This window comes from Coturnix japonica, chromosome 2 (assembly GCF_001577835.2).
Source record: "Coturnix japonica isolate 7356 chromosome 2, Coturnix japonica 2.1, whole genome shotgun sequence".
Taxonomy (NCBI): domain Eukaryota; kingdom Metazoa; phylum Chordata; class Aves; order Galliformes; family Phasianidae; genus Coturnix; species Coturnix japonica.
In genome coordinates, this window is record NC_029517.1 from 94,302,915 (window position 1) to 94,322,772 (window position 19,858).

The 19,858-nt window shown below is 40.7% G+C and overlaps 1 protein-coding gene across 3 annotated transcripts in view; it reads right to left on the reverse strand.

The window, feature by feature from the left end:
- Positions 1-8,163: 8,163 nt before the first annotated feature.
- Positions 8,164-19,858, reverse strand: part of CHST9 (carbohydrate sulfotransferase 9) — an 84,916-nt gene continuing 73,221 nt past the window's right edge. For all 3 annotated transcript variants that reach the window (XM_015855499.2, XM_015855498.2, XM_015855500.2), the window contains one exon: positions 8,164-9,694. In XM_015855499.2, the coding sequence (XP_015710985.1) occupies positions 8,597-9,694 (1,098 nt within the window). In that variant the 3' untranslated portion in view covers positions 8,164-8,596. The remainder of the gene's footprint in view (positions 9,695-19,858) is intronic.

Here is a 19,858-nt window from a genome sequence, read left to right on the forward strand (position 1 = left end):
ATCTATTGTATTAAATCAGTGTTAAAAAAGGAGGCAGATAATGACTAACACACTTTTATAAGATTGAGTTCAGAGAAAGGGAAATTTCCCATTTATTATTTCATTTTGTTTAAGCTTAACATCTTCAATACCCGTCGGATTTTCAGTTCCACCGTGCTTAACTGACCCAAGCAGATTGTTCTTCCAGCATCACAGTAGAATCAACACATCAGAGAAAGGGATTCTTTTCAGCTACACGCCTCATCAGCACTGGCATTGGTGAGACTCCTGTGCTGTACTTTCTAGGGGTGAAAAGGGGACAGACAGCTACTCATCCCATTCCTCAGTTCTGCAGGCTGGAGTTTGCAGAATGGCCTCTTGAATCATGGATTTAGACTTGTACACTGAACATAAAGACACAAAAGGCACTTCCAAGCACTCTCACCATGCAATTTTTGCTGTCCAGTTTCTGAAACTTGTAATTTATCCTTAAAAGGTTTGGCTCATCCTGATCCCAACTGCATTGTCTCAAAGTACTGATAGTGTCACTGTGAAATTGTAGATGACTCAGTTTCCAACATCATGAAGAGTTAGAAAATGCACATAGCCCGCAGCCAAGAAAGCTCTTTTATCTCTTATTCAAGTAAGGATGCTGAAATGGAAAATTACCAGGTCTTAGAAGGGAGAATAATCACTTGAGTTACACGTGAGTGTTATTAGTTGGAAAACACAAAGAACTTATACTGAAAACATACTGAAAGTAAGGCAATAGGGATCATAGTGTAACCCAAATATCAAGCAGGTAGATAGAAAATTCCATTAGAAAATATGTCAGAGATTTCTTCAGTGATAGAGAGCAAGGAATTTGTAGTCAGGAGACCATTCTAAATAGATAATAAATAAAATACAGATATGCTCCCACTTTTCCTTTGTGTGTGGCAGATACAGAAAGTCCTCAGCCATATCAGAAGTTTGGGCACATCACTGGTTTCCTTGGGTTTTGTGATGAGGCCAGAAAGGAGGAGGAAAAAAAAGAAAAAAAGAAGAAAAAAAAAAAGAAAAAAGAGCCTGGGAAACCCTCTAATTGTGCAGTCTCAGTGGTTTTGTTACTGCTCCAAAATAAGGGGTCAGGGCATAATAGCGCTAGAAAAGCCTGGTTACTGTAGATTTTACATAACAAGTTCCCAGCTTTTCTCACTTCTCCCATTCAGTGTGTGCCCAGTTTTGCAACCAAGGCAGAACATAGAACAGATTTCAGCCATAAAGATGTCAGTGGGAGAGCTTGTTTTCCTTTGGTAAATTGCAATAAATTAAAGAAATGCCTTAGAACTTGCAGGAGGAGAAAAAAATAGGTGGAAAAAAAAAAAAAAAAAAAGGAAAGAAAAACTGAAAATGCTAAAAAGGATCTTTCAGAATGTCCTGAATTTTTCCCCTTCCTTTTCCAAGACTTACTTTGAAAGGTATGGCATTGGCAAACTGCCTCTACTGCTTCCTGGTAGCAACACCTTCATTAGAAGCCTCTGTGAGCACAGGTGGTGCAGGACCCTGGACTCACCATGGACACTTACCTGAAGGCAGTCACAAAGATTCAGGAAGAAACAGAAAAGCACCTGCTGGCAGCATAGCTGAGGCACAACAGTTTTGTCCAGCCTCAGTTCTGTGCTTGTGTTTCATGGCGGAAATGCCATCCTCCCTTGGAGCTGAGCTTTTGCTGAGCTGCAGTCTTAAAGTACTTTCATCAGAGATGCAGCAGTATGGCAGCAATTCCTTATTGCGCACTGACACCTCCAGCCACAATTAACATCTCCCCTTATCATTAGAGGTTTTCCTTCTGTCCCTTTACCTTGTTTCTCTTTTTTTAAAACAATAGCAAAAGTCACAGAAAAGGTGACAGCTGCTGTCTGTTGCTTGGAGTGCATTATAGGTGGTAACTCCGTAATGCTCCTGAAAGCAGAGATGCAGATACTACTGCCTAATTCCCCTCCTCCCAAGTCCCCTACCAAAGGTCCTCCCCCCAAAATCTGACCCATGATAAGAATCAGCTGCAGTTGCATTCACTATACCTACATAGCATCCAATACTGTTGCATATGCAGTGATACCGTGTTCCTTTTCTGCTATAGTCTGAGATGAGAATAGACTTAAGTTCTTAGGGACAGGGGCTAGTGGGCATGGTGGTGATGGGCTGACAATTGAACTGGATGTTCCTAGAGATTTTTTCCAACCTTAACGATTTCATGATTCTATAATTCTGACAGCACGTCTTGAGCCAATAGATGAGAACTCTTTCATTAGAGAGCCTATCTCTTAGCACAGGTCAAATGCAGGACTTAAACTAAGTAGCTCCCGCTACCATCAGTGAGCAGCATTTGACTAAATGTTCATGTACATATTTGAGCATTTATAAAAAGCACATATGCATTAATACATGTATGCATGCAAATTTGAAGGGAGGGCAGTTTTTAGTTACAGAACTCAGCTCTCTGAACACAGTGTTTCTCACATGAATGATAACTCATTCCCAAAGTTAAACAACTGTCTATGCACATGTCTGCTTTCACCAAGAAAGATCTAATTCAATTGGCAGATGCCGGTCTGTACACTCAGTTTTGCACCCAAGTAACTACTTGGGAAAATTAGACCTTCAACATTAATATACTACTGACATACATTTGGTTCTTCACTTAGAGGATGTTGGCACACTGAAACAGGTTGCCCAAGAAGGTTGTAAATGCCCCAACCCTGGAGGCATTCAAGGCCAGGCTGGATGTAGCTCTGGACAGCCTGGTCTAATGGTTGGTGACCCCACACATAGAAGGGGGTTGAAACTAGATGACCATTGTGGTTCCTTTCAACCCAGACCGTTCCACGACTCCACGATTCTATGATTTACAGTCCACTGAGTGCTCTACGAGATGCATGGAAAAAAAAGTGCTCTGCTCCTTGAATGCAAATTATATGAGACACTTCAAATTTGGAAATCTTGGGAAATGAGTAGTATCAAGAGGTTCTGTAGAAACTTTGCTTTCTGGAAGGAATTTGAGAAAGTAGAAGGAATTTCTACATGAAAAGGCCAAGACAACTATGTGCGCACAGATGGTGACTGACAGTACCATACTCTCAGGCAGGCTGATTAGTGCAGCCTCGGTGCCATGATAACATAGATGTGCTGGGTTGGAGCTTGCTGACACTTGACAGCTGAGAGAGAATCAGCAATTGGTTGCTCAATTGCTCAATGACAAAAATGTCACCCATTTGTGCTGACATACTTAAGAAGGCAGGAAATTGTGGGAAGGCAGATTAAAGGAAACGACAATGATATATACAAACATATATGTATGCATATATATATATATAAGTAAGTGATGATAGTTATTTTTTTGTTTCTTTAGTAAGGAAAGAAGGCTGTTTCTTCTCCATCAGGTTTTTTAATCGCATCTCTATTTAAAGACAAATATACATACTCTGTACCATCTTACCAGTAGCCCCCATACAGCCATCAAGAAACAGTTAGTGGGAGCTACATCCTGAGAGCTGGGAAAGTGGAGATTATCTCAAGGCTTGCCAGGACCTCAGGAGGAGCTGGAGGAATGTGGACCTGGGCACCAGGTAATGCAGCTCTGCTGTCTCAGAGAAGGCAGAAGTTTGCCTTCATGAGTGGAATCCATTAATGTCACTTAGATCTCTTTCCTGATTCTGCAGAGTGTCCAAGTTGAGCATCACTTCATTTAGAGCTGTGGCACCAAAACTGGGCCTGGAATACAATGCAAAGGCAAGATTCTCAGCCTGTCTCTGTCTGCTCTCATCTGTACAAAGGAACCGGAGGGGCACTTTCCTCTGGTTAGACAACCTGGCACTGGTTTTATGCTGAGGCAATGCCTGGGCAGGCTTGACAGATGCACAGTGTTTTGAAACAGAGCTTGCATTCTTAAGGCTGCCAACTGCACAGAACAGAACTGAATGGAGCAGTTCTTGGCTGGAACAAAACTGGGAAGTCCCTGGCTTCTTCCATTCAATTGGAAAAAATATATGAAGAAAAGGCATGAACATCCTATGAGATAAGTTCCATACTAAGACCTTACTTCAAAACACAGCTATTTATGTGCAGAGTACAAAGCCTTTAGCAGAAAGCATGTGGTATAATTATCATCCATTTACAGTCCAATTTTGCCATTGGGGAAACTGAGGCAGAGAGCAGGGCATGTTGCTCAACAAGCATGTGAAGTTACCAAGCATAGAGGAGAATCCAGCTGTCTGAAGTCCACATCTGCTACTGCAGATATAAGCAGAGCTACACCTCAGCTATCTATGGAACTCCCTGCAATTAGCTATAGAGCAAAGAGCTTAGCCATTCTCTCCTCAATCAGATACGCTTATGAATGCCTAATTTCACTGAAAGCATTCTCAATAAACTAAATAGAATCATATGCTCATAGAATCATTAAGGTTGGAAAAGACCTCTAAGATCATCTAGTCCAACCACCAACCCATTCCCACCATGCCCACTAACCACGTCCCTCAATGCCACAATCACACAGTTTGTGAACACCTCCAGGTGTTCACAAACTCCACAGTGTTCACAGTGTTCACAGTGACTCCACCACCTCCCTGAGCAGCCTGTTCCACTGCATCACCACCCTTTCTGAGAAGACATTGTTCATAATACCCAACATGAACCTCCTCCGGAGCAACTTCTATTGCTCATTCTGTTGCTGTTACCTGGAAGAAGAAGCCAACCCCCACCTCGCTACGACTTCCTTATAGGTAAGTGTAGAGAGCAACAAGGTCTCCCCTGAGCCTCCTGTTCCTCAGACTAACATTTCAGACAGCAGATCAGCTGCATGTATCTGGGGCTATGGGCAGCTTTCCTTTGCTGAGTCAGTTACATTTCCTATTACTTCATGTTCCTGCCCTTGCCTCTGGACTACAAATGAATTTCTAGATACAGGACAAGTACATCTGTATTTTTTATGAAGTGTAACAATTTATGGCTTGATTTCAGACATCAGTTTTCAAAGCCAGATTCATTTAGTTCTGAAAGCATCACAGCAGGTTACATGGCTGATAAACTGGTTTTAACATAACAGTTAAAAACACTTATCTGATGCATGGCTAGCCTGAAGGCATGTACAACAAAGACTTTTATATATAACCCACATAAGCAATACGGAGCTCTATTAAAATATTTTCCTCTCAGACTTCTGAAAAGTGTGATATTGTAATTTTCATTTAAATTTAAACTACATTTAAAATTAAAGTGATGATCTCCAGTGACCCATCACTGAGATAGACCAGCCTGAGGCAAGAGTAGCTCCAATAATTTCAGCCTTTGGGAGATTTGCACCAGAGGACATTTCAGGGGGCTGTGCCCTATTTGATTGCACTGTGTCTGCACTCCTCTGACTGCCAGTGAGCAACAGCTTGGCTTTGAAAGAGGTAGGAATGATGGCTCTTGCAAGCCAAATTGTACATGGAGAGATGTGATTATCTTATTTGGGGAAAAATAGCAAGAAAAGGAGAAGGTACATCTCTGAAATCTAGTTTATTTTCAAATCAATACTGGTTCAGTGATTTTGTGATTCTGCGAATGTTATCTTCCCCAATTTTTTGCTTCAAAAGGGGAGCACAGTGGTGATGTTCAGAACAGACCAAACAGCCAATGTAGTGCTCTCCTCCCACTTGAGCCCTGTCACAGACTCTGATGGCTTTACGGGACACAGCTTATCCTTACAACTGATCTGCGTTACAGAAGACCTTCAAGATCTTAAAATGAAGAGATGCTTGTAACTAAAGAGCATTTACTATAATGGAGTCCCATAAAAGAGGGTTCTTTACTATATATGCAATTGCACTGAATGTTGTGGAGTGCAATCTCATTCTTCTTCTGCATACGTTGTTTTTTTTCTGAACATCTGTGTGTAGTAGCGTAGATGGGATTTTACATAGTTACAATGGATGACCTTCAGCTTTTGTTTTTTGCCTCGCGCTCTCACAAAATATAAGTTAAGCCACAATTCATTCTCACACTTTGACCTTTTAAAATTTACTTTTAAAAACAGAGGTTATCTTTTATGCTGCAAATTATGCCTTCATCTCATATAATCCCACAAGTCAGATATCACAGTCCCACTTCAATTATGCTAAACACTTATGTTAATTTTAAATCATGTAACTTAATTCCTGGCAAAGCAGGCTGGTGATTTTCAAAATGTGGTTAATGAGGCAAAGTACAATCTAGATTCTGCTACTGAGATCATCCGAATCCCTTAGGTCACTGAAGATGACTGTGGAGAGGCTCTTCTTTGCAAAATTCGGGATTAGATTTTCAAAAAATGAATTTTTAAGAGCAGTCAGGGGCTCTGAAATTTGAAGTTGAGCATACAAAGAAGTTGAATTACTTTCACCAGAGCCATAAGAACAACAGTGCAGCTAAAACAATTTCACTTCTGTGCCCATACGCACTTCAAAAGCCTTAAGTAGCGTCCTCCCTTTTTAAATCACAAATGCAAACCATACCAGATTTTCAAGATGACAGCCCAGGGACCTGGTGCCTATGTCCACAGATGCATGCAAATCAGTGTCATTTTCCGTCTCATCTGCAGAAATCAAACAATTGGTAATAACTTCTTTCACCCTCTCGACTCAAACAATGGCTTTATCTGAGAACAGCTAGTCGATGAAATCTTATGAGACTGTATAGCTTTTTCAATACAATTACATCCCACTCCACCCCCAAATCTCTTTCATTCTCTGGTCAGATAGGCTGAAAGCTTGTCACTGAAGCAAGCTCAACTTTAGGTCTCCAAAGAGCTTGAGCTTTGTAATATATTACTATGTATTTCTGTGCATTAAAGAAATCAAAACATGCATTAATTCATCTCCACTCTTTATGAGCATGCTAAACTTTTCATTCACGTATGGTTTGGAGAACACATTGGTATATAAGCCTTTCCTTTTTTGTCTGTAAATTAGTAATTAATTAACGAACACCTACATCAGGCAAGATAAAGCAAACATACAGAAATCAAAAGGTTGGTGTACATTCATTTATTATTCAGCTTCTCTCATGACCTGGAAGAAGTCACTTTATGGCAAGAGAGAAGCAACCAGAATTTGAGGCACTTACCTGAAGGAAGGCATCGTACAGTCCCATCCCAAACACTAGAGGTGTTAACACCCGTGGTCTATCTAGGCACGATGATAACTCACAAAGTAGTAATGTGCTCACTTCCCTAAGGCATCCATGTACCTCCTTGTTGGTGCTAAACATCTGCACCCCTTCAAGACTCCTGCTGCTGATGGCTTGTAGGCTTTTTCTTTCCTGACTTTGTTCCACAGCCTTTGCCATGGGTGCCAGTAGCCATCTCTGCCTTTGGCTGACAAGTCTGCTCTTATCTCTTCTCAGAGCAGATCATCCTGCCTTAAGAAGAGATGGGAAGAGCCTTGTGGGCTATGCGCTAGCACCAGAGGCAGTAAATAAACTTTCTCCTCTTCTGAGGAGAAAACTAAGGGAAAAACAAGCAATTAGGGTATGTGAGGAAAATGGTCTCTCTCCCTGTGGGTCGCAGGAACTCACAATTACTCCTGTGGAAGGAAGGTCGTCATATATACGCACAAGATGAAGGAAAGGACAGCAACAGCTCTGGTCATGAACAGTTTTTGGGAACAAAGGAAAAGGACATTTCACTTGCTTGTCCCCTGATTTCCCTCTATCCATTTTGTAGAGATTTTTTCTCCTCCTGGGACATCCTGTGCCAACAAATCACTGCAATTGCAATGAAACTGCTTCTTGATATAGACGTTTCCATGTCCCATAGCCACCATTCTAATACTTTGCCTTATCGCTAAATATGAAGACTATCTTAAATACTGGTACCACAGTATCCATTATTTGGTTGACTGCAGTATAAAATTAAAATGTTAATTTTAATGCATGTGTCAGCTCTCTGAAAGGAGGGTCATGTGTCATCTACAGTACATCAGTCAAAATAGGGTAGTGGACTGTGACTTCAGGTTGCAGGCTTACCCAAACTTATTCTGCTAAACAGCTGAGTTGCTGCATCATTTGTAGTGTTAAGTATCTGTACTAATGACCATCCTCCAATGTAAAACGCTCAGGTCTAAAAGCAGCTGTAGTCTAATGGTAATCAAACAACCAACTCATACAACTGAGAATCCGCAAACATCTTTAGAAAATTAGCCAATGTTTCTTTATTAATAAGAGACAGAAAGTAAAAAAATGCATTCAAAAATAGTTTCAAAACCAATTTATGAAGCAGACACATCAGAAAGAATCATGCTACTCTGAATGATTTTTTTCTTAAACCATTAAAAGAACTTTAGGTAAGCTAATGTAACATCTGGCTGTGCTACCTCTTCCACAATAATGGTAAAAGCAGCTTTTTCAGGCATTTTACTGCAATTTATGCTGTTTATGGGTCTTCCTTTTTTGGTGCAATTTCTTGTAACTTTATGTCACTTTAGTTTATAAAATCAGCACTAAGTCAACACAGCTCCACTTAGCAGCTACTTTGTTTCCTTTCAGGGGTAGTATCAAAGCAGTTGTTCTGAATCTCAACATGATAAATTTCTAATATAAGCCTGAAGCTATCCCGGTGCTATACAACTGGTGATGTATAATTGAACATTAAATAATCCAAGTAATAGAAGTCGTAGGTCAGCTGTCTCTCCTCCTTAGACAGTTCCTTTAAGTATTGCCTCACTACTTCTGCACTCGTTCTCTCATCAGAGGAATGTCTGTCTTTGAATCTAGGAAACTTTAGCTCAGCTGGAGCACCTACCAGCTGCAAAAAGTAATTGGCGTCTTCTTCCAGAGTTTCAAACTTTCCTATAAAATCATAGTTGATGAGGCAGGGATAGCAGAGCTTACTGACTTGCTCCCAGTGAATGTCCATTCCTACTGGACGATGGGAATCTAACAGATACTGGATAAACTCCTTGAACTTAACTCCTGATCCTGTTTCCAATGCCTCCTTATTTGCATTATGTCTATACTTCTTAATTATTGCCTTCCCAAACACTGGATGGTAATAGCTATTCGGATGTTCAAACTTATCCCTGAAGGCAGATACCAGTCTTTCCAAAGGATCACGTACAAATATAGTCTTGGTGTATGTGTTCAAACGTGTGTATATTCCTTTTAGGTCATAACTGTCCAGTTTCCTTAGGTGCTTTCCATAGTGCACATCATCATGGGAAATATTGCGTACCGAAGTGGCAAGTCCATTGAGGACCATAAGGACCCTTTTCCAGTTGGAGCAGCCTGCTTTTGGCACCTCGCAGTACAGGACCTTGTGCCTGTCCTCCACATAAATTCTTGACACTATGTGCACCAGGTGAGTTCTCAGCTTCTTCATACTGTTGTATTTCTTGCAGAACTCATATAGGAAGGACCTGCGCTTTTCCTGGATGCTATCGACATCCTTCCACTGGTCACCTGTCACCAAAGTCTTGTTCAAAGGGTGCAGCACAGGGGGTAAATACACCTCTTTGAACTGGCTGAAGGGCAACTTGCTGATCTTCTGGTGGTCAGACAGTCCAGGCACCAAGGAGACAGCTACTGCACCAAAAAGGTCAGCCTTACCCTGCCACTGCTGGCTGTCCATGATGGCCACCTCCTGCCTACCAAGTACAGGAGGAATATGACTGCTCTGCGTCACTCTTCTCTGCGTCTCTGGAGGTGGGAGCATGAAATCCTGTAAACATGGAAAAAAGAAGACCTTAAAATGCAGCCACAGCACAGCTGAGCCCTATCACATTCCGACAGTGGCACAGACAGTGGTGTGCAAGCAAGGTGCCCTAAGTATTACAAACCCTATTTTGAACCAATTGATCAATACATCTAGTTTAGCAGCAGGCTGGGCTAATTACTGGAATTCATACATACCTGGCAGTGCACAGCAGGCCTTCCTGCAAAAGCAAATAGCTTATACCAAATTTTTTAAGACAGATGCAGATATTCCTAGCAGGGGTGTTCAGCCTACTCAATGACTATTACCTTTACACTCCATGAGAGCACTGGTTTAATTACACTGCTGCTAATAGCTTTCTAAACCGAGCCAACTGAGGACAGATGAACCAACTGCTGATGAACCTGCTTCTACCACTGTGAGCTGAAGTCCTTGCCCCCCAGTGGCTGCACAGCCAGTGCTGATATAGGGAACCAAATGAAGGCTACTGAGTAGGTGACATCAGTAGGTTTGAATAGGGTAGAGTGACAGCTGACCCCTCTCCAAAAAGTTTATCTTCCTGATCCCCATGGGTAGGTCACAGAAGCAGAAAGCATAGAATTGCATGCTGATAAAGTGTTTGTCATACAGAACCTGAGCTAGCTGTGGTCACAGCCAATAGGGCAAAAATAAGTGTTTTCAAAGCTTATTCCATCTGACTTATTTAAACATCAACATTAATGTCACCAACTAACTAAACATCAACTAGTGACCCTGCAAAGAATGTAAGAAGATGAGACTTTCCTCCCAAACATTTCTTCCAGCGCCGCCAGCTTCCATGAAATCCATGAGCTGCAGGAACAGCAAAGCTCAGGTCTGTGTTTTGCAGTCAGTTTCTCCAAATTATCATGCCAAGACATTCTTGCATCTTAACTATTTCTGTTCTCTCATTCTTGAGTGGATTCTATTGTGTTTACAATAGCTTGCACATTTTTTACTCCTTCCAGCAGGCAAACCTGCAGCACTGGGACATCTGTAAAACTGCCTGTTTCTTTGCATTTCTGAAAGGAAGAATATTGGTCATATTGATGTTTTTAAATATCCCATGGCAAACACCAGATAGCCAGATGGACACCCATACACAGACCATCTGATTTCATACGTCTAACATTTTTGGAAACACACACAGAAAGATTCTTCTGCCATAAAGTGATTAAACATTTACTGGAAAGTTGATTTGTGGACTAGCAGACCCAAAGCGTGGCTTTCGGGGGATAGGAAAGACCAACTCAAATAGAGCTGTTAACAATTTAGAGGAACAATGTAAGAAATGGAAATGCATCGAACACAACTTAAATTCCAGTTTGATATAAAGCCTACAGAAAAAACTGTCAGTTTGAAGGAAAGTTAGCCTATCATCTTGACATGTATTGATTTCCAATGAGACAAACTAATCTGGGGGGTAAGGCCATTGGGTACTGCCACAAGCCACTGACTTAGCAAACATTTGCTTTCATTGAATGGAATAAAATGATTTTTGTACTGGCGAAAGCAATAAAAGAAGAGAGCCATGAAGGACCTGCACACCTAAGAGACTATGTGTCAATGATTTCAGTCTTGCAGAAGGTTAACAATTCTTTCAGTTTGGCCTGATCTGTTTTTCTCATATCATCTAATTTTAGTGATCTATTATTTCATGGTTGATGTGTAATAACAGAAGGTAGTGCTGGTACTGAGAGGGGATGACAACAGTGACTGTAGGTTACTGTAGAACCACAGACCTACAAACTATATCTTTTTTCTTTTTTTTTTTCTTTTTTTTTTTCTTTTTTTTTTTTAATCTTAAGAGTAACTTTAAAGGATGAAAATGAAAAATATGGGCTACAGAGCAATCAACACAATACCAGGCTCAGCAGAGACAGGAACAAAGCAATCAACGGTCCTAAATTCATCATTGCAGATCTGGGGTATTTTATAATACAGAAGACAGTCCCCCAAAACTGTGACTGGACTGGGGTACCCCAATGCTGAACAAATTCAGGAGAAGGTCAAGTACCTCATGACTTCCTATGCTATGTAACACTAGTTTAGCAGTCCATTTCTGAGCACACTCAGTACAAAGACACTTAATAACCAGAGTTTCAAACTAAAGCTGCTAAAATGAGCCCAACTCTTCAGAGGAAGAGTTCAGCTTCCTGAATGAAGCCTATCATCCAGAGCTTTTGGAAGATGCTTTGGTTCCACTAGGCCAGAATGGAAGACGAAAGGCCGAAAGGTAGGTGGTATGATTTTATCCCATTTCAAAGAGCCCACATGGGATGCAGGACCAACCTCAGAAAATAACCTGAGTTGATACCAGAAGAGCTGTTGATACTAGAAGGGCTGTAATTCAGCCTCAGAAACTGTGAATGCATCTGTATGAATCACTACTAAAGGATTTTTCAAAAGATTAGAAGACTTCGTAGAAAGACGGGCAGAACTATTCAGAGAAAATACAGGAAACACCCTAAAGGGACAACGTGCACAGTGGGAGTCACTTGAAAGGGGCTCCCTCTCAGCAAGACAAGGCAAAAGAAGAACTGGAGAAAAAAAAAGTCTCCAAACAGAAGGAATAAAAAGACCTGGGGAAAAACAATGGAAGTTCTGAGGGGAAAAAAATATCTAAATAGGTAAAATGCTGCTATATGCTTCCCCTCTCCACTTTCCTTTCTCATTCAGATACACTTCCCAAAGTGAATGAAACAGTAGTGACTAATAAATGTTCTTATAAACTCCATGAGAGGTTGTGTGCTTTCAGTAAATGCCAACTCTAACTTGCTATATTTAAGGATGGGAACAGATAGCAGATAATGATAATTTTCAAAGGCACGTGTAGCTGTTCCACTGCCAACTGTTTCAACTGAAAAATAAAATTAAAAAAAAACCCTGATTATACACTTGCTTAAGTATTTAGGCTAGTAGCCTGCAAGGGTAAGATGAACGAAGAGTTGGATCAGGCTTTGTATTTTATGAGAGACACTTAAATAGAAAGTTTTTTGGGAAACTACCTGTTCGGCTAGATGTCGAATAAGCACTGCGGTATTTCTTAAACAAAACTACCCAATTCTGGTATGTTTAACTATAACAACTCCAAAATGCTGGGAAAGGATTTTAATGTTTTATAACACCAGGCTTACATGAAGTTAAGTGCTTTCTTTGTCTTTCTCATGGCACCAGTGGTTTTTCAGTGCTTATTTTCCAACACCTTAGAGAACTGAACTTCCACATGCTATGCTGACTTTATTTTGAAGAAGAAATATGAAAATAAGAAAATTAAAAACCAATAGCCATTAAAAAAATAAAAATAAAAATAAAAATAAAAATAAAAATAAAAATAAAAATAAAAATAAAAATAAAAATAAAAATAAAAATAAAAATAAAAATAAANAAAAATAAAAATAAAAATAAAAATAAAAATAAAAATAAAAATAAAAATAAAAATAAAAATAAAAATAAAAATAAAAATAAAAATAAAAATTAAAATTAAAATTAAAATTAAAATTAAAAAAAAAAAGTATGGTCATTACAATTATCTTCTTAACAGTGCAGCAGCTCACAAACTGATGGGCCTCATTACTTTAGAATACGCCTGAACCAACAGGAAACAAGCAGATAATCCTTTTGCAGTTAGTAAATCTGGCTCCAGACCTTCCAATGCAAAGGGTCCTACAAAACTCTTCCAGACATGTGTCTAAGTGCAGGGATGGCCATTCATGGCTTTCTAAAGAAAAGTTAAGTTTGGGAACACAATGGCCACCTTGGATAGAAGCAAGTTTGACTTGACAATCTGTGCAGCAGGCTGGGCATATTTCATCCAAGAATTAAAATCTGGTGCAGTGTTGCGCCCTCGTCAGTAATTATGTGGAGTGCCGCCACCTTCGTTTGCATTAACATGTTTGAAAGCAAGTTAAGAAATGGCCAGGAGTCTAATTTAGACGAGAGCACACATGACATCTGTATCGCTTTAGTTAGGCAGGAACAGAAGATAGATTTAAGATTTGTATTCTTTTGAATACAAAGAAAAAAGGAATTTATAAAGAGTGTTAGTTTAATGCTTGACTACTGGAAGGCAATCTATTGAAGCTGCTGAAACATAAGGCTTTTTTATTTTTTTTAGGTCATTAATGGATTTCTTCTGTCTTTTTTATTTCTGGAGATTCCTTTCTACTCCCCCATCCAAAAAATGATTTTCCTCACTGTAAAAATAAGTAGCCAATACCTTCTTTTACACACATTGAAATCGTCCTTTCCTTTAATACCTTCACAAGCCACTGGGGTAGAAAAGACTGACTATTGCCAAGAATGCTTAAGACTCATCCAATTACGCTTTGTGGTGGTTTTACAATGCACTTGTGGGATCTCATCTAGACAGTTTGCAATTAGAGCATCCTGCCATGCAAAAAAGATAATGATGTATTGAAAAGGATGATATTCCAGGGCTGATTTACAAAGATTTAATGGCCTGCAGTGCAGACAGTGCAGTGTTTCCTAAATGTTTTAGTGCTGTTTCTTATTTTTACTAACAAGAGTAATAAAATGAAGTGATCCTAATAGAAAACATAGGACAGAGAACAAAGGAGGAAAGAAATACTCTATTCTATTGTGCTTCTATCTATTTACGAGTCAGATGCATGAAGAGTCTCTTCTGGGACATCTTCTCATTTTTTAAATGTACTCTGTGACTACCTGATAAGTGAGCACAGGGAGAACACCTTCTTGATCCAGGTCTTTAGACGCTGGCAGATTCAGTACCAAAGGACTTCAAAGAAATATCCTCTTACTTGGTTTGGAGATGGGTGTGAGTCTTTGAAAAGGTCATACATATTTTAAGTAAATTAGATTAAGGTTTAAACTAACAAATCTTTCACTGAACTGAACAGTTACGAAGGATTTTTCCAGAATTATAGTAGATGATTCAAATTCTAATTGAAATATGAGGAAAACACAAGGGTCTGTTCAGTATGGGGAAAAGAAGATTGAGAGGAGATCTGATAAATGTTTATAAATGTCTAAAGGGAGATGGGGGCCATCCCTTTAAATGGATGTAGCCAGGCTCTTCACAGTGTTGCACAGGTACAGTAGAAGGAGTAATGGCCTAAAACTTGAACTTAGGAATTTCAGTACTAACATGTGGAAGACCTTTTTCACAGTAAGGATGACAGAGCACTGGAACAGGCTGCCCAGAGAGACTGTGGAGTCTCCTTCTATGGAGATATTCAAGACTCATCTGGACACCTACCTATGCAGCCTATTGTAGGGTACCCCCTTTAGCAGGCGGGATGGCCTCGATGATTTCTTTAGGTCCCTTCTAACACCTGCAATTCTGTGATTATGTGAAAATTTGGAATGACTCCATCTCCAGTATGCCAGAGAAGCCTGGAACCATTACTACTTTAAGTGTAAAAACGTGTCTAAGTATATATTTGCTATATCCATGTATGCCCAAGTTTCCTTAAGCCTGCAAGAAGAATGGAACATCCTCAGCTTTTTTGTGTGTGTGTGCGTGTTAGGAAAGCATTTGCAAAGCATAATTCAGAGCTATCAGAATCCTCAGCTGCAATGTTACCTCAGCTAATAAGTACATATGCCTACAACTTTCTCCTATCACTGAAGCTGCATTGTTTAAAATTGTAAAGGAAAATCCCACAGGACCTCCCAATGAAGAGAGTGGCCACAAGTGACAGGCAATGCTGACGAGGTGCCTTGCCTTCTGTGCAATGCAGACAAACCCTAGGATTCATCACCTGTGTTTAAAACAGCTGCTCCAGAGACAGGCACCAGCAACTTCTGTCCTTGCAGTGGGGTAATGAAGTTTTTGCCCTACTTATTTCAGGCAGATCACCATTGCTATATTCCTCACAAGCCAGAGGTATTCCTTGTGACCAGTGCAAGTCCAGTGGAAGTACTTCTGTCAGAGATGTACAGTGTTGCCATGTGGTTTATATGCAGTTCCACTATAGAATGAGACAACTGTACTTTGAATTTTTCACAGTTCTTTCTGCCCTGAAATTCTCAAAAGATTAAAAAATAGCAGCAGGCTTCATGTTTCCTCTGGATTAAGATCTAGGAATTTCTTACGCAGGGCCACCAGTTGTAATCCCAACAGTTAATAACAATAGATAGAACATACTCCTATGAGATATATATTCCTAAACCTACTTGTACAAAACGCCAGTAATATTACTAAATTAGCTTGGGGAAAAGTAAGCTAAATAAAATGAGTACATGAGGTGCTCAGAGTTTCCTACAGAGACTAATGAAAAGACAAACTTAGTATTTTGTAGTTGAAACACAATCAGGTCCAAGGGAGGTACCTGTGAACACAAAGCCAAACACAAACAAGAAAAGCTTATAAAAGTAAGAAAAAAACAACACTGAAGATAAGTTTTCATTAACAGATACCAGACATTTTGAGTGCTGCTCTTCAGAACAGTTTTGTGAATCAGTGACTATTGCCCCTTGAATCTATCAGCAGAAAGCTAGGCATCTCACTGCAGCGTGACTGAGAGTTATGCCAAGGGCACAGACAAAGAAGCGTGTGATTCTTAAAAGGTAAGAGGGAAAAGAGGCCTTTTTTTCTGTCTGTCTTAATTACTTTGTGTTTGGTTTTGTTTGTTTGTATTTTGTTACTGTTGTTTGTTTGTTTTGCTTTAGTTTTAAATGTAGTATGGCTCAATATCAGGAAATCACAGAATTGCTAAGGCTGGAAAAGACCTCTAAGATCATCTAGTTCATCCATCAGCCAGTCACCACCATGACCACTAACCATGACTCTCAGTGTCACATCTATCCTGTTCTTGAACACCTCCAGCGACAGTAACTCCTTCTGCAGCCTGTTCCAATGCCTCACCACCCTTTCTGAGAAGAAATTTTTCCTAATATCCAACCTGAACCTCCCCTGGCACAACTTGAAGTCACTCCCTCTCATCCTACTGCTGTTACATGGGAGAAGAGGCTGACCCTCACCACACTACAGCCTCATTTCAGGAAGAATCACAGAATCACAGATCACAGAATCACAGAATTACCCGGGTTGGAAGGGACCTCAAGGATCATGTAGTTCCAACCCCCCTGCCTAGCAGGGCCACCAAACATACGCCTTTACTAGATCAGGTGCCAGGGCCCCGTCCAACCTGGTCTTAACACCTCCAAGGACGGGGCATCCACCAAACCTCACTGGGCAGCCTGTTCCAGGACCTAACCACTCTTCCAGTAAAGAACTTTCCCCTAACATCCAACCTAAATCTTCCCACCTTCAACTTAAAACCATTTTCCCCTTAGTCCTGCTATTATCAGCCCTTTTGAAGAGTTTACTACCTTCCTGGGAGTTAAGTTCCCTTCAGGTATTGAAAGGCTGCAATGAGGTCACCCCGCAACCTTCTCTTTCTCCAGGCTGAACAAACCCAACTCCCTCAGCCTGTCCTCATAGGGGAGGTGCTCCAGCCCCCTGTCATCTTTGTGCCCTCCTCTGGACCCTTTCCAAAATCTCCATGTTTTTTTTTACTGAGGGCTCCACACCTGGACACAGTACTCCAGATGGGCCTCACAAGAGCAGAGTAGAGAGGGACGATCACCTCCCATATCCCTGCTGACCACCCCTCTCCTGATGGAGCCCAGGATCCCATTTGCTTCCAGGCTGCCAGAGCGCACTGCTGGCTCGTGTTAGTTTTCTCATCTATCAGGACCCCTAGTGTCTTTTTTCTGCCGAGCTGCTCTCAAGGACAACTCCTCCCAGCCTGTACAGGTGCCTGGGGTTTATTCCAGCCCAAGTGCAAACCTTGCACTTTTGCCGTGTTGGAACCTCATTAGGTTCACCCGAGCCCAGCTTTCCAGGCCTGTCAATGTCCCTCTGAATGCACCGTTCCCTCCACCGTATCGACTCGCACTCAGCTTGGTGTCATCAGCAAACTTGCTGAGGGTGCACTCCATTCCTCATCAATGTCATTAATAAAGATGTTAAAGAGCACCGGTCCCAAGACAGACCTTGAGGGGAACACCGCTCGTTAACGGCCTCCACCTGGACATAGAGCCATTGACACCACCCTCTGTCTGCGGCCTTTTCAACCAATTGCTTATCACTAGTTTCCACCATCAAATCCACCTCCCTCCAATTTGGAGATGAGGATGTGATGGGGGACCATGTCAAAGGCCTTGCTCAGGTCCAGGTAAATGACATCGGTCGCCTTCCCTTCATCCACCAACGCCGTCACTCCATCATAGAAGGCCACAAGATTAGTTAAGCATGAAAGCTGTAAAGAGTGATAAGGTCTCCCCTGAGTCCTCACTTCTCCAAACTGAACTATCCCAGTTCCTTCAGTTGCTCCTTATAAGACCTGTGCTGAGCTTCCTTGTCATTCTCTGGACACCATCCTGTGCCCTGACCATCTTTCTTATAGTGAGCTGGAGTGGAAAAAATGTGGAGAGCACCACTAGCCTAGAGCTAGTTTTGGAAAACAACCCAGATCCACGGGTCATTGGGAAAGAAGAGAGGCCTAGAAAGACAAGATAAACCACAGTCCTGATAATCTTTCCCTTCTCAGTAAAGTGACAGGAAGAACTAATTTTTCTATGCCCAAGAAGTCTATGAGATACTGCTGCCTTGGCACTGGGCTCCCCTCCTCTCCCTGCCTCCAAAGCACAGTCACCCATGCTAATGAAGCAAGACAGTCTGCACCAGCCACTTCAACATGCTGATTCATATGGTCAGCAGCCTGGATGAAGGAAATTAATCTCTAATTTGACTTGTCAATTCTTGTTCAAATCTGGAATTAATTCCCCCCCAGTTTCCACCTTCACAGTCAAAACATGGTTTCTCCAAAACATGTTCAAAATGGGACAGATAATAAAGATCGAGGCATTGTTAATAGAAAAAGTCCCAATTAAGATGCCATAGTTATCAGAAACTAACAGTTTGTGTGACAGATTAAAAATTCATCAGGACAGTTGCAAGGAAGTACTGAAAACAAAAACAAATGCCCTACCTTATTAATAACAAAGAAACCACTGTCAGGTTTGATCAATGGTAATGATAAATTGTTTTCTGGGTAGTGCAATGCTGATGCTACTCTAGTAGCTTTCTGACAACAGTTTAATGGGACTTGTCCTTCACAGAGTAATTTACAGACTTGTAAATAAGTAGAGATGTTACAACCCAGACTGTCTGTGTTTAGACAGGGGCTGCACCCAGTTTATGTGGAGTGCTTCTCTCTAGCTGCATAGCTAAAATACACAGCTACTAAAGGACAAATTTCAGACCACAGACCATTTACCTCACCATATTTAGCCTTACCACATACCTATGCAGTCACATTCATTTTGGGAATAGGTTGTTCAGTATGTTCAACCAGTATTTAATTCTTAGCTCAGTCCTTCTCCTATGTGTCCACTTAATAAAACCTAAATCAGCCACTGCAGACAGTGACCAGAAAGAAAAATGTTGTGCTAAAACTGGTTAAATAACCTGAAATTCAGAACTGACTCAGACTAAAATGATACTTGTTCAATGAAGAAGAACATCATAAAATTATACTTCAAGGTTCCACTGACTGGTAGGTTTACTATAAGCATATGGAGAGTTTAAATTTGAAGACGACACTTTCAGGAAATCACAAAACATTATATATGGGTCTCTTATTTAAGTTCATTAAATAATGTTATGGTACCTAGTTTCTCATAATTTAAAGCACAGAAGCAAGTCAAGTAATCTAAACAGTATCCTGTGTTGACATGTAATTCTAAAATTCATTAATTCCAAGTGCAAGGTAATTCATATATACAGTCATTTTACAAAGAGGAAAATAAATAATGTCTCTTGCACATTCACAGCTCAAGCCAGATAGGCATTTTTGAGTACATTTGATATTTTAAACATCTGTTGTTTAAAATAAAGGGGTTGTCACTGGAGGCAAGATACTAACATCTGTTCATCCAGAGGAATTAAGGTCCTTGTCCTGGCAGTTTATGACCAGCACCAACCCTGCATCAGGAAAACTGGATTTTCCTGGGCACTACCTCTATGAAAAGACTCACTGTGTATTTCTCTAGAAGGTGATCTTACTGCTGGTCAAAAGCTGTAGAGGTTTATTAGATCTACAAGATCAGACCAAAACATTGGCTCCAGGGAGTGCTGTAATCAGTGGGTAAACATCCCTC